The sequence below is a fragment of the Patiria miniata genome, unplaced genomic scaffold (assembly GCF_015706575.1).
Source record: "Patiria miniata isolate m_02_andy unplaced genomic scaffold, ASM1570657v1 HiC_scaffold_3, whole genome shotgun sequence".
Lineage (NCBI taxonomy): Eukaryota > Metazoa > Echinodermata > Asteroidea > Valvatida > Asterinidae > Patiria > Patiria miniata.
In genome coordinates, this window is record NW_024037069.1 from 20,186,190 (window position 1) to 20,201,983 (window position 15,794).

Consider the following 15,794-nt stretch of genomic DNA (forward strand, 5'->3'; position numbering starts at 1 on the left):
AAGAGTTGAATTGATTCTTAAAGATGAAATATCATTGCTCTCTGACTTAGAGTGGAAATTTGATATCAAAAAACATTACAATTTTGAATTTTAAACAGATGCAAGCATCTGGAGCATCGCTGCTGTTGCAGATTGAATTGGCGCTGTGTTGTAAACAAAAGACAAACAAAAACAACCGACCTGGCCTGCATCAAATGACATCATTGCTTAATAAGTGGATGTTATATTTCAGTTTCCGTAATATCGTCACCCTCTCCCTCAGATTCAGTCAATTTTAACTTTGAGTTTGAACCCATCTTGTGGTTCTCCCCAATAGAAGTTGGATGATATTCAAGATTTGTACTTTAAGTTCAGCATTTGATTTCTTCAAATTGCCAATTTTACAGATAGACTTGCTGAATTGTCTTGTAATTCATTATAAATCTTATTAACAATTGCCTAATCTTGAAAGTAAATATTTTTTTAAAACTTGGTATAAATTGTTCTGATTCATCTTGAAAGGAAGCAACTTCAGATAATTATTTGCTAGATGAGCACAAGCTGTTGAAAAAGGTTAAGTTTCTTTCCAAATGTTCTTGCGTCACTTTTCACAAAATGCATTATTTTGTATCAGTTTATTGTGAAAAATGAACTTCCCAAATTTTCAGAAAACCTTAAATATGTTATTTTAAAACTTTAATACCATAAACGGTCATCTCGAAACAGCTTTGCCACTGTCACCTCATTAAAGAACTGAAGAAATGGTCCATGGTATGTCTTGAGAGTTACTCCCGTCTTGCTGCATTCCTCGTCCCTCCTCTGGATAAAGCTGGCAAGGTCTGTTCCACACTGAAAAGCAAGGTTCATTATATTATCAAATTTGAAACTCGTAACTGTTGAAGTAGGTGCATTTTTCAGTCAGCAAGCTTCACATATGAAAACATTGTAGAAGCAACAAATCGATAGCAACTTGCAAAGCATTAACTATGCTAAAATTAGGTCCTCTTTTCCTTTCAGATAAAGTACCGCAAGTTTTCAATTCCATGCAGATTGATGTGTGTTAGTGGTTACCCTGTCCATGCTACATGACGGCATTTAACATGTCGCATGCATTCTTTCCAAAACCTCATAAAACAAAGTTATCTTTAATGGTACCATGCATACCTTGTGGCTATGCTTGGCTTCCACTTTTCACCTTCGCAGTAGACAAGGCCAAGGCCAAGGCCAAGGCTTTTGCCCTCAAGCCTCGAGGCCAACGCCAAGGCCCTAAAGTCCAGCCTTAAGGCAGCCTTAAGGCCAAGGCCCAGCATCAAGGCACTACATCACCGATTGGGACTATCGAACCTTCGGGGAAATAAACCTTCAGACTAATGAACCTTCGGATTAATGAACCTTCGGACTATTGCATCAAATGTTCGGATTAACGAACCTTATTTCATTTTCGGACCAACGAACTCCTCTTATGGAAATTGTGTGCATTTGAACTATCGAACCTTCGGACTAAAGAACCTTCGGACTATTGGACCTTCGGACTATCGGGCGGCCCCCGTTTGTAATACATTGTTAAAGGACATACCATCACCATTTCCGGCCACTCTGTTAATCTATTTCAGGTTACCACGTTCCTTTCTGTCTGGCTCCTAACCCATACCTCATTACCCGTAATATACAACACATATAAGAATGTTACGTCTTCCAGCTATAGTAAATGGTCAAAACAAATGGATGTGGTAAAGACCAAATTCAAGGAGCCGCACAATTTCACACAATTTATTTTCTGCGTGACAAATACCGTCATTGTAGCACTTTTGTCCATAATCAAAAATGCTTAGATTTTTCAAGAAAATTTGAAAATAGTGACGTCACTGCAACAGCAAATCAGCTTATTGTTACTTAAATGTCACTGATTATATCACTCTTCAATTCCCTGACCCTCAAAATGTCAAATGAATTACTTGGAATCTCATCACAACGCTTCACGACCTTATTTTCTACAATTAATTACTGTACGAGCTTGGTAGTATATTGTGACGTCATTATTACGTCATAAAGTACCCTTCCTGTCATCCGATTTTTTGCATCCTACCCTATTTTTGATTGTAACACATTGGCAAAGCTTTGGTGAAAAAAAATGGTGCTTTTAAATACCATGTAACGATCCTAATAGCATTTTTGTTACTAATGTAGCTCGCTATAAGATGCCTCACTTTTCCGCTTATCTTTGGAACAAGTTTAAACATATTTATGATACTAATAATCAATTACAAAAACTCTTTTGGCATAGAATTTGAACTTTTCTCTCGAACTTAAAAACAACATCTCACAATACCACATACTGTTTGCATGTTAAAACAAGGTGTCAATGTGACTACCCAAAATCCATGATTTTAGCCTAAAAACATGTCTTTTGACCCCCAAAAGGGGTCTGTTTGACCCATAAAATCACCCTTAACTATATTCCATCCCCATGACATACCACTCAAATGAAAGAGCTTGCTGTCCCCTTTAATTTGATACCACATTTGTTGTTGTAATGCTTGTAGTTCTGAAGATTATTATCAATTTATATTTTTTCATGTAATAATTAGCTAATGACGTCATAATGACGTCATACATGCCCTTCCCATCATCCAATTTTTTGCGTCCGTCTTTTTTTCGAAAAGGTATACCATGGAGATGCTTTGGTGAAAAAATGGTGCTTTTGTCCACTGTGTCACGATTTTTTCACTGAGGTACCTCACTATATAGTCAATATTGTATTTTGTATGTCAATGGATAAGATCTTAATGAAGAGCAATAACATGTTATCCCCGGGATAATAAACAAAATTGGGTGTTTTGTCGCGCGGATAATATCCTTTTCAGGTGAACAATTAGTTCAATTCAAAATAAATTTAAACCTTTATTTTAAGGAAGTCCTGTTTTTGTTGTCAATGCACCTTGCACTTGATGATAATCACTACCCAGCTAACAACACAGCAACGCGTGCTTTAACCAAGACCACTATACGAATATACACTACAAGTACAATCCGATTAGTGTAAACCATTAATTATTTGCTTAAATTAGAAAATAAAACACTTACTTGCAGCCCACGCGATCCCAAGCAGGGAACATACAATTACAACTTGGTGAAACATTCCGACGTATTCCCTTCAATTATACGAGTAGTCAAAGATGATTGGAGATGGTTACTAGTCGTTTCGTCATGTACAGTTTGCCGCCAAACTCAACGTTGTCGTTTGGCTGAGTGCGTTTCGCAATGAATATATCAAAGTCCACAACTCAAAACGACAGTCGTTTGTTCCGAGTCTGCACGAACGCAAATATTACACATTGTATACGAATACATGGCAAACAAGGCCATCGGTTCACCAGGCCTTCAACGGAACAATAAATAAAAAACTTGTCTTCGAGTTTTATAAGTTCTATATTCTCGTTTCAATGTGTAATTAATCACTGTTTTTTCAAGGACCCTGAATGTGTGAATGAAATCAAAACGATATAATTCTAATATTTATGGAGTAGAGAAACATCGTGTGGAAGTATACAAGTGATGGAATGTATGTGTGTATTTTTATTTGTAATAATTTTGATACGGGAAGTGGGTCATTTTGGGAGACATTCTCATAGACTTGTGCACAACATTTGTCCATCTTAAATGACACCTCACCCCCATTTCGCTTTATCCTATCCACACGTATTTCGGTATATTTATGTATTGGACCACGAGCCATCGATCTAACCTAATTGCGACATTACAATTTTGCCTCAAAATACGAGCTGTGACATCCCTAATGTAGGTGTCTTCCTATTAAGTATAATTAATGACGACAAAATGCCTTCCAAAGGTACCATTAACAGGTGCTATTTTTAAACTTCAATGAACTGATTATTAAGTTGTCATATTAGGCCTATGTGGTTGCAGTAGCGGATATAGCACCCCCCGCCCTTCAGCCGCTTAAAATAAATAATGATGCTATTAAAATTGGACCCAAAAATTAATGATTAAACGGTGACTCAATTGCCCAGAATGGGGCGGGGGCGGACCTATAGTCTCCATGCGTTTCCCGAAAGATGGATCCGCCCCTGCGTTGTTGAAGAGCTGAATTGTTGCAGCTATCTACTTTGCCTTAACAAAATCGTAAATACCCCCCCCCGGCAACTTTCCCAATAATTGGAAGTTCCTACTGGACAATGAAAGCGCAGTCTAACAAGGGCGCCGCCATGGGTTATTGGGAGAACTGGAAGTCAATTGAGGGCGCTATACATACCAGCGAGCGTCACTAAACCATACTGGCAGGTAACTTTTCCAAGACATTTCTTGTCAGTGGCTGTTGTGTATACCTATTCCGTGTTCGGTATAATCACACACCTTACCCTCGCCCAATGTGCACTTCTAGTTGCACCTATGCACCAGGGAGGCCCATACACCTACACCAGAACCAAATTCATGTTGATGCTAAGTTGTAAGCAAGCCAGGCTAAACTAAACTGGTAGCCCAAAAAGCCTGTAGGCACACTGTGGTATTCTAAAGGCCCTCAAATTGTCTGTAGGCCCCGATTTTTTTTTCGCAGGCCCTGATTTTTTTCGTAGGCCCTATCACAATACCTACTGTGCCTATATGATAATCCGGGCCTGTGCCATTGTCAGCCAAATTATACACACGACCGAGAGACAATAAGGGATGAATTCATTTACTTAGCATTATTAATTCTCCGAATGTTACAAGAGCTTACTTGCGTCCCACTTCAATTTGTTTGTTTGGTAATCATGGTCATTCTTCATGTTCTCACTCCCTGTGCCGTGAATATCGACCGAGTCAAAGAGGGCGCCACCTGTCACCATTAACCTCATTAATTCTCGCTTATTTCGTCCAGCACACGCACTCTGTCACGGCCACGGGACACTGATCGATTCGCTGCGACTTGATCGCAATTAACAATAGGGGAACAAAATCTGTGTACATTCTTGGATCTGTTAAGCTCAGACATTGGATCAGGTTATCAACTAATTATCTGCCAAATGCCTGTGACTGGTTCTCCGCTGTTTAGTGTTGGTCTTGTACGTACTCGATTGGAAGTTTCAGGGAAATGTGGTCCATGGAATCTCCGTCATTAGACAGAATTCTGTTGAAATTTCCGTTTTATAATTTTACAAACATGAACTTAAAACTGAGTACGACAAAAGTTTAATCTTATCAATTATTACAACGGATCGCATTGTCTTAAAACAACAGTCTGCCCTGTTGAAATAGTTTCGCTCGAAACGTTTGATTTTGATCTTGTTTATAGTGATAATAATTGATTATAAGAAATACACATTTGGACGACATCAGTTCCTTTGATACAGGGTTGCTTATTTATCATTTCGCATTTTGATATGAACATGTATTGGATTGAAGAACACTGAAGAAAAAAAAGAAAAAAAAAACACTTAATGTCTGAAATCAGCATCCCTGGGGGTTGGAATATAATCACACGTTCTCTGGATAGCAATGAGTATTCATCAAATATCAACGTGTAAAGCTAGCCATTCAGCGATACCGATCGGTGCGTCATCGGCTCCACGCTACGTTTATTACGCCCTCAGGATTGCTGCGTGCTCAAGATGCACTGATCTTATCGGTGATTTATGTAATTACAAAACTGACCGAGCACGCTCAACTTCTTGCATCACCCGGGCGAGATGACGAGAGAGGGAGAGGGGGTAACAAAATGGTTAGGAGCTCCGTTGAAAGGAATCCATCAGAAAGTTTTCATTTGCTCGTTTGATGCTGTGAATACGTGTGTGGATTCTGCCCTGAGCTGCACATACACGGTGAGATCGTGTGCTGGTCTATTCTGCCGCACACAATTGCGAACCCCGCGGGGAGGAATTGGAATAAAAAAGGGCGCGAGAAAGAGCGAGCGAGAGAGAGAAATATTGTTCTCTCTTTACTTTCTCGATCCTGTGTGTAACCAGGCCAGCAATTACAGCAGCATTCGATCCGCCAATATCCCCACAGGGGCGTCCTATTTGACGGCAGACTGAGCAGAGAGGAAAGTGTGTGTCGGTCGTAGAGCAGTCCGGGCAACCGTCTTGTGCTCTTCGCGCTCGCCAAGATGAATTCTGGATGCTGCATGGTTGATTAGCGTCAGCTTCGTTTTCTTAAAAACTCATCCTTCACTTGCACTGCACTGATGACCGGGCGGTGATTGAGAGGCGCATTTGACGCATCAAAACACCGGGAGGTCTGCCATCAACGATGGAGTCCGACCTGACCAACTGGGGGGATTTTCTTGTCTTCGGAGCGTTCTTGTTCTTCCTGGGCATCGGTTGGACTTTCAGCCGCTGTTACCGAGACTTTTACAAGGGGTGCGAGTCGGTGAACGCCCGGAATGAGATCATGGAGGCTCTGTTCGTTCGCTCGAGCGCGGAAGCCCTTGTGATTTTGAGCTTCTCTGGTCTGGTGCTCTTGATTGGGTTGTTACGTGGGACAGATCCCGCGTTGGAGGGGAACAAGTGGAGTATCTGGTTTGCCTGGCTGCCGTTCTCAGCCTACGCCGCGTGCAGATTGGCCGAGGACCGCTGGTCTAGGGTGTGGCGGCGTATCAGCCGGCTGTGCCTCGCTGGGACATTCTTGTGCCAGTTTGTGGCCCTGTCCGCCCACATGCACCGATTCCCGGACGGTACAGACCGCACAATGTACGAACCCCAGTGTCTAACCGTCCTAGTCGCCGCCGGTATAACAATCACCGAGGTAGTGGTACCGGTAAAGGAACGCATGCGATGGGTGCGTTGCGGCTGCACCATGGTGCAAGGAACGTGGTACGTGCAAGTCGGCTTCACGCTATGCGTGAGCGGACGGGAGTGGCAGCGTGAGGATAACGTCACGCTAACCGTGGCCCTCATATTCCTATGGCACTGTGCGCTCAGCACTCTCATCGTTCACTTCGTGAGGAAAACTGTCAAGTCTGCGCTATGTGCTGAGCCCTACATTGAGGGCGAATTGGAGTCTTGTGATGAAGACTACGACATCGTCAATGTTTTCGACGACGAGCCAGATGCAGCTGACATCGATGACATTTCAGACGATATCCAGAAGTATAAAACATGACCAATCATACTTTTTAATTTAAATTTGAATAGGCAACTTTGAATCCAAACCAGTGTGGTTGTGAGTAATTATTTAGGTCATGTCAAATGAGGCAATGCACAAACACTTGGTGTCAGGCAATTTCCAACACGAGAACGACAGGCAAACTAAAATGTCATATCTTGTTTTACATATCTTAGAAATTTCCGAATTCTAAAGGGTGCCATAATTATGCCTGCAGAGCGTTCAGTTGACTCCACAGTGCCTGTGACAGTTACCTCGTGTGACTTGACCTTTAATCCTGCGAGGCGAACTGTGACGTTTGCCATTGGTTGAGACCATTAAAATAATGGTTTGAATTGCTGCTGGTACAAAACAAAAATGAAATCTTTATCATGGTGTCATAAATACATTTTAGAATATCATGCAGTATATAACCTGTGGTTCAATGGAGATACCTCGCCATGTTCAAGTTTACACCACAATTTTTGTTTTTCATTGAAAAATATATATGGATATTTCGGTCTCCATCGATCTTAGATGGTACTGATGCCCTCAACATACCAATTAACCAAAATGTTTAGCCATGAACTACGTCGATGTTTATTCTGGGCCCGACTTCTTGGCTCTGCTTATACACAATTAGCGAAAAATCCCTGCTTACTATAGCAGAACATTTTATGCTTACGGTAAGCATATTTAAGGGTTTAATGATGTTTGGCTTATGCTCATGCGCACATCCTGTAACTAAGAATTCTGTGCTTACTGGGTTAGCGCAGAATTACAGTAGCGCTGTTAACACAAAATGGTGAGCGCCATAAAATGGAACCCCGAATTTGTGAACACGGTACGTTTTGATACCATGTTCGAATAGGGTATTTGTGGCTACGTCTTCGCCTTTTGCTGTGGCTAGGGCTTCGGCGTTTGCCACTGGTCCACGCTGGTTAAAATAGCCATAGCCGTAGCCGCTGTCAACAATGCCCGTCTCCGATATGCCCTAATTACCAACAAAATCGAGGTAACTAAAACGTTGACCTCCTAAATTCATGACAAAAGTGCCCTCAGCAGTTTCTTTCCTCGATTTGTTCCTCGACACAAATGGAACGCCTTGCCAGTTCAGATTTCACAGAAAAGATTGCAATCGATGATGAATAGTAGATTTTTTTTTTTTACATCGAAGTACGTTTTTGCCATGTTCGTTTGCGAATATTTTCATGCGTATTTTGTTTTATCACTGATTTTGATTTACTAGGTTTAAACAATATATCTACATCTTAAAGACAATGCATGTGGCATGATAATGTATTGTAAGCTTCGAAAGTGAATTAGAATGCACATGTGAACTATTGTAATAGGTAACATGCCTATGTCAAACCAAAATATGCAAAAGAATATACATGTATATAATTATATGCATCCAAAGAATGTAGGAAAGCCTTTTAACTGTTATATTTTGTTGCTCTCTGATGTACTCTTTCCGTTTATATTTGAGAAGTTGTTAAACATACCTTCATTATTTTAAATAACCTTTTCTTTTTTCTATCTTGGGCAAACCTGGTAGGCCTTCATGTCAGTTAAGTTATAGACCGATTTGGCACACTGTGAAATAAATATGAGTGCAGTGGAAAACAAGTTACTGATCATTTTTTTCTCAGACTACATATTTCACGCGGAAGGAAAATTGAGACGTTTTAAGAGTGAAATAGATTTTCAATAAGGAAACAAAAATCAGGCAAATGGTGATTCAGAAACGAATTTTATATAACAAGCCATAAGTTACCTCGTGGGGACGAACTCAGATTGTAAAACAAACGAAGTCAAGTTACATTAGACACATGAAATAAAACGTGACATCCGCTTTGGAAGGATTTGGCGTTTGATTAGAGCATAATGGCGCACGAAGAATTAAAACTGATCGCAAAATCCCTGTCCACTTAAGGGGCTAGATACGCCATGAGGGTAGGTAGAATTTTGTTATACACAACGACGATAAAGCGTTGGACTCAATTATTATTATTATTTATTATTTCATTTTTTTCCACTACAAAATGATTCAAAAACATATCATGTGTGTAAAAATACAGTTAAACAGGAGGCGAGGTAAATGTGGAGAAGGCAAAACCGAGGAGGAATTAATTTTCCTATCACCCAAATGTGATTCATGAAGATGCTAAGCCAAGAAATTTTGCTAAACACACAACATAACTGCTTAGCAAAAACAGGTTACCAGCCAAAATGTCATGCAGTGTATATTGCATGTGACTGGTACTCGGCAGATTTGTGTTTATAGCGCTTTAATTTGCTCAGCATCATTTTCTGCTAAACAACGGAATGGAACAATATACTGACGTTTTGTTTTACACAATGCGAAAAACAATCGGTTCTTGGTAGAGTTTGTTTCTTTTATTAAGATTGATTCCAAACATTCGTTCTTTTGAATCGTTTTTCAAATACAGATTTTGTAAGATACAATGTATGTGTCAGAGGGGATGACACAAAATGTCACAAGTCGTGCTCGGTGTACAAGAACACATTCCCATCGAACTTTTGTCCAAGTCACGGCGAACCGTTTGTAACGCTCCCCTCGGAATTTCATGCTAGCGAAGAAGATAATGACTTGTGAATAACAAAGATTTCTTAGTAAAATGATCCTCCTCTGGGATGTTTTGGCAAAGTTTATAGTGCGACTCAGCCCAGCAAGCTTTTCCCCATAACCCACGCTTGTTGATGCTTCCATCCATGGTTATATTCCTGTAGATCAACTTACGTAGCGTTCTTTGTGCAACACACTACATTGAACTGAATGCACTTTTAGAACATAATACAGTACATTTCCTTCAAATTTTTTAGAGCTGAAAAAAAAGTGACACTGATGAGTCAGTTGGATTACTTAGAAAGTGCGTTTCAGTGTTTGGAGTGACTAAAATGAGTGACGTAAAAGCATGATAAGGTCCAGTGCTTACTTCGACATAACATGTTTTTACCACATGCATAGTGCAATGACATCATTACAATAGCCGGGAAAGTTCATTATTATCACAAGTATTTCTTTAGTGCATATCCATGCGTTGGGGGTTATACCATGACTGAAGTAAAATAAAACCACGATTGCTTTCTTCAGATATATTTTACTTGAAAACATGACATTTTATTAGCCACGGAGTAAAATTACATCACAATGATCAGGAGATGTAGTCTGTAGCGATCCATACATACTGTACACGCCAATATAGTTGCCGGTCTATAATTGGACACAGACGGGGGAATAAAGAATCAATTAGTATTCACTTGATATCGTCATCAGAAGCGGAGGGTGCTTGATGCTGCCGAAGTAAACTGGAAGTTAATTAGTTTGACTGCATTGTCGGCTGGCTTCTTGCATGCATAGAGAATACTGCCGTGATTGTTAATTTGTATATATATACATTCATACGATCGCAGCCCGCAAAGTAAGTCTTAAGGGCATTGCTTTCTCATATGCACTGATCAGATTTTTACATGATAAAGTTTAAAGGCATATGGGATTATTTGTTTTTCATAAACTTTGTTTGTTTCCAATGATAACACAACTCAAAATCCGAAGGAGAATGTTCAAAACCTTTTCAGCTCCGTGGATTTTACCCATTTCGAGAAACATTTGTTGATTTCTTTAAAATGACAGCAAGCCGGACGCAATGATTTCACACGGTGTTAGGACCAATACGATCTTTAATCCAAGTAAGCTTTTTGATAATAATTCGGTAGGAAATACTTTTGACATAAAGGCCAATGATCGTATTTGTCTATAAAGAGATGTATACTCTTCTTTGTTTGACATTATTTGCAGTTATTATTTGGATGACAATCTTTACTGTTCCTCTTGATTTTCATTGGAAAAGAATTCATAAAAAGTCTATTGCTCGAAGGTAGTTCTGACGACATGTGACTCATTTTGTTGGGTTAGATCACAAAACAAACGTGCACCGACTTGCCACCCTCAAAATGCTTACAAATGCGCGCTGTGCAGTACCCCTTGTTCGGTCGTGAACTTTGAGCAAAGTGCACCCGGAATTCTACATCGGAAATCGTTATTTTGAGAAGACGATTTATTGACATAAGCGGAGACACACTTAACACCTAAGTGTTAAATTGGTTTTAGTGAGACACTGAATGTGTGTCTTTACATGAATGTAGTTTGGAGTGTTATCGATTCGAAGCTCTGCGAAGTGGCCACGCACAAAGAGGCATGACGTCAATTTGTCGCTAATGTGCATGCATGATTGTGACGTATTATGTCCATTTTCCAGCTGATTTGAGTGTAGTTGCGTTAACTTGCTAAATGGTTCTGCTTAGCAGTAGTTCCATGAAATTTGGCCATGATGGTGAAAATGCTCGGGTTTCCTTAATTCTTGAAAACTGACTATAGAATCAATGTATTCTTCTGTCATTTTTAATCTTTCATCATAAACCCAAACAAACAAATAAACCAAGCAAAGTTTCCCCGTGTCACCACAGCCATCGCTCGAAATATTCAGTCGAATGTCAGTATTCTCTCTCAGACTCCGCTTCAAGATAATAAACCAATTCTAGTACTCGGCACAGGCATGTACCGTGGCGTTTGCCAGGATAAGATGTCACTTGTGGGCGAGAAATTACTTGCACTTGACCGGAATATATTACGGACTTAATGAAGAAATCTAATCACTTTGAGACGGTACGCCTTATTACGTTACGACTTAACTTGTTTCGTGATAAGGAGATATACATGATGCATGGGAGCTACTTGAGAGTTCTCGAGATACATGCCTTCATGCATATAGTCTAGACGTAGAGCGTGTTGTAGTGCGGTGACAAATTGATAGAAAGTTAAAAACTGAGCATCAGTTTCTTATCGTCGTCTCCTTGAAGGGGCTGGAGTGCCTCAGATCAATTGAAGAGCATTAAGAGACAGAATTTAAAATCTGGAAAGCTAGTCCACTAGCTAACCTACTTTATATGCTGAGGTGATTCATTTTATTTATAGAAAGATCTTCAGTGTCTGCGCCCTTTTAAAGAACCCTTCATTACATTATCATTTTAGTTATACGGAAAATGACATGGTGTATATAGTAGGGCCAAGACTTTTTCCTTGGCGAAAGCCATTTTACAGATCCTGTCTGAATATTTAATGGAGCCTCGGACTGTCGCAAAAACACCTGACCCATTCCATCAAGCTTCACGGGTGTTTTGTTGCTTACACTGCAGTCTCAAAACGGTCGTCATTATAATCGGTTATACCAAGACACGACTAAGATCACAAAGAATTGAACAAATATGTGTTGATTATAAAAGAACATATCGTTAGCAATGTTGTAGGATAACATCAATATCCAATCTGAAAGCCCTTTGCTGTATGTATATTTTATGGGCATCACATACAGGGTGAATAATTAAAGGAAGTGACCGATTAATTTGTTTTCTTAAAAAGAAATAAAATTTGATACGCCAATGAAGTATGTCTTAAAAGAGCATGTTCGTCCACTCATCTGAGAAAAAAATTACTGCAATTGATCCATGCCATCAGAAGTTATGCATATTTTTCTAAAATTACCTATTTTTATACCTGTCCATGGAATGCCATTGGAAGCTATTGAGCTGAGTGAGAATTACAGATTACACACAGGAACGCAAATACCAATGAGATTTAATAATTTGAGTCAGGACTGAAGGTTTATTTTGTCTGTCAGATTTTTCGTTTTGAATTTGAGAAACAAGTCAACTTTTTTGGGGCTGAAATATTGATGGCGATTTTGTCTGTTTTCCTTTGCAAGTTTTCGTTCATTCATGGAGTTGGGAAACGGCCATGTTTCATTGTATTTAATGAGTATTCATCAGTTCGTAGATCGGTAAATGATCAGAGGTGGACAGCTGAATTTGTGATCTCTTTATTAAAATAGACATAACTTGGGAATTGAGTATGCAAATTACGTGAAATTTTCACAGTTACTAGTCAATAACCATTGTACCTTATTGCTATGTTATTTTTATGAAATGGAGCTAGCCACATATTTTATTTTGAAATTGTTTTTCTTATTCGGTCACTTTCTTTTTTTGACTCACCCTGTATACTCAAACTAGAGCATAAACCCGTGCAACGCACGAGAAGCAAGCCATGCGAATTTTAAAAAGGCACTGGGATAATTATGATAAGGTTTTGGAGTTGTCAGCTGCTGCATATCATTGTGAACAGACTGTTTCAGTTGTTAACCCAATGTTTTGCTGAAAAGAATGTCCGTGTAAAATGTAACCTTGAACCATTCTTGGGGATGTTGTGCTGTTTGAAGCAGCCTGTTTTCAAAGGATTTCCTCCTAAACAGTTCTTCGTTGAGCTCTGATAGTTTCTACTTTTTACCATTATAGTTCGATGACCACCACTCGCCTCTAAGTATATGGTCACGAACCTGCGACGCGGATCATGTATAATAGATTATGCCAACGTTTGGTCGCAGCATTAATAAGGATATCTTCATTTATTATTCATGCTTCTTCATGCCTGGAGGACGGGAAGCAATCGGTGATAAGCATAGCATCAAATGCCTTAGGAAAGACGTAGGCAGAAGCTGTCAATTTGAAGTGGCATAGGCCTATGGAGGATAACTAACTCGGCACACAGTGCATGGAGAAACACGCGTATTTTTGCTGGATTCCTATACTGTCTTCTGCCTACTACGAGTCGGCGCTTAAATTTCCACCTGTCTGATCTGATTCTGACTATAGATAACCGTGAAACCTGCCATTGCAATCGGCCATTGGCTTTTAGCATGTTTGGGTCAGCTCCCTGCAATTTAGACTATTTGCTAGTCAAATGTGACAACAATCTTATTTTAATATTGTAATGATATTGTATTTAATAATATTGATTATATGCTGCTTTAGCCCATAAGCATAGGCGCTTCTCAAGCTTATATGCTACTTGAGAAAAAAAAGTAATGTAGAAAATATCCCGTGTTTTGCATTTGAAAGAAATACAGCAGAGCTGTGATAGACAGAACTGAAAGTATATCGTCATTGAGCTAAGAGACATGCAGAGCACGTCACGTACTTAAAAGCGTGGAGCAAACGAACCGACGTGTCTTGCACACAAGCAATACTTCCAAGTGAGCGGCTAAGTGTCTGTCATTCGACGCTCAAGCAACGCGAGTACAGACAACCATCCCTTAGCAGACAAGGCTTGTGTACTATTACTATAAAAAAAACCATCGTGGTGCCGCATATTTATGTTGTACCCGTGTCATGTCATAACAGGCCCCGGGAGAATAAATAGACGCTCGTGCTTCGTCCCGTACTGACAGACGACACACAAGGGAAAAATAACTGGAGAGGAAGCGATTTTTTTAACTGATCAATGTCTAAACATGTCTCCATCTTGAGTAATTTTGTAAAGGGTCCTTCCTCATTGTTCAAGTAGAATGGAATTGAAGAAAAGGCCCGGGAAGGGAAAACGTCGATCACATTCGGTCGATTTGTATGCAGCAGGCAAGACTCAGCCAGTTGTGTTCAGGAGGAAAAAGGTGTAGGGTTTTTATTTCATTATGGCTTTTAAATTTTCATTTTCAAAGTTTCCTTGAAGATATTGGTTATGCTAATTTGGTGATTGGCCTGGATTTATTTCAAGATTTCTTTTCAGCTTTTTTTTCTTCAGTTTTTTGGGTTTTAATACAATTCGTTTTGTTTCACTACAATTAGGTTTTGTTCAAATGTATCGAAACGTCAGACCAGACTTCAAAATGTCGTGCATCAAAGATGTATAAATGAGTCAAATTTACAACTGAAGAGCAATGCATTAAAATACACGTTTTCTACAACTTTATTGATATACCTATTTGTGGTTTTTATTCAAATAATACCGTGTGAATTAAACAACCATTTATTTATTCATTACATGCGTCAGGACGGACAGGACTGAAAAGGAAATTGTTTTACCGAGGAAATCCGTCAGCTCCACCCGAGGGGCATTTTTGGGCGGGAGAACTGCCGTCTCCATGTCGACTACATCAACACTGGAGAGCCATGGTCCATGTCCGCGGGACTCAAAACAAGAGCTTCTGTCGAGTTGTGTTTCACTGAGCTCGTATAAGCAAAACGGTTGAACCTTTAGACATCAAACTTTCATTTTAACGACGTGGTTTAATGTCTTTTTTTTTATTTAATTATATGCTTTAATGTTTTTCATGGCAATTTAAGACGACTGATGATCAAAATATTTGCAAAAGAAGAAGCGAAGCATCAAAAACAATTATCGTGAGTGACTATATGCAAGCCTTATCTTTGGTAAAAAAAAAATCAACATCAACTTCCAGTGTTTTATAGTACCTTCACTTCCATACAATTACTAATATATGCCTATACTGTTTAGAGTTTTCAAATTACTCACTTTATATTGTTTTGGAATGGTCCTCATCCAAACCATTTGATTCAAAAGCTTCCTTCAATGTCAATTTAAAATTACGGGATCGAGATTTACGATAGAAAGAAATGAATCATCGAAAGAAATTATCATGAGACAAATTTCTTACACATATATGTAAGGTTACAACTACAAAATCCCATAAACGGGCGACAGTTTTGTTTTTTTCAAGTGTCGTCTGTATTAGGGCGACACGCCTTATTTGGGTGACAATTTGGTGTCGACCCGTAAAACGAACCTTAGGACAAGGGATTTTATTGTCGCGAACCATCTAGATCGATTTATCGTGGTCCAATTAGTGAAAATACCGAAT

The 15,794-nt window shown here is 39.4% G+C and overlaps 1 protein-coding gene across 1 annotated transcript; it reads left to right on the forward strand.

Annotated features, from left to right (window-relative positions):
* The first annotated feature begins 5,563 nt into the window (after positions 1 to 5,563).
* LOC119737082 lies at positions 5,564 to 8,671 on the forward strand. Its single transcript, XM_038211172.1, has one exon. The coding sequence runs from the start codon at positions 6,226 to 6,228 to the stop codon at positions 7,075 to 7,077; it is 852 nt and encodes a 283-aa protein (XP_038067100.1). The 5' UTR covers positions 5,564 to 6,225; the 3' UTR covers positions 7,078 to 8,671.
* Positions 8,672 to 15,794: the final 7,123 nt, after the last annotated feature.

Excerpts from the sequence above, each read along its gene's own strand:
- LOC119737082 (XM_038211172.1), top strand. The coding sequence starts at position 6,226 with ATGGAGTCCGACCTGACCAACTGGGGGGATTTTCTTGTCTTCGGAGCG.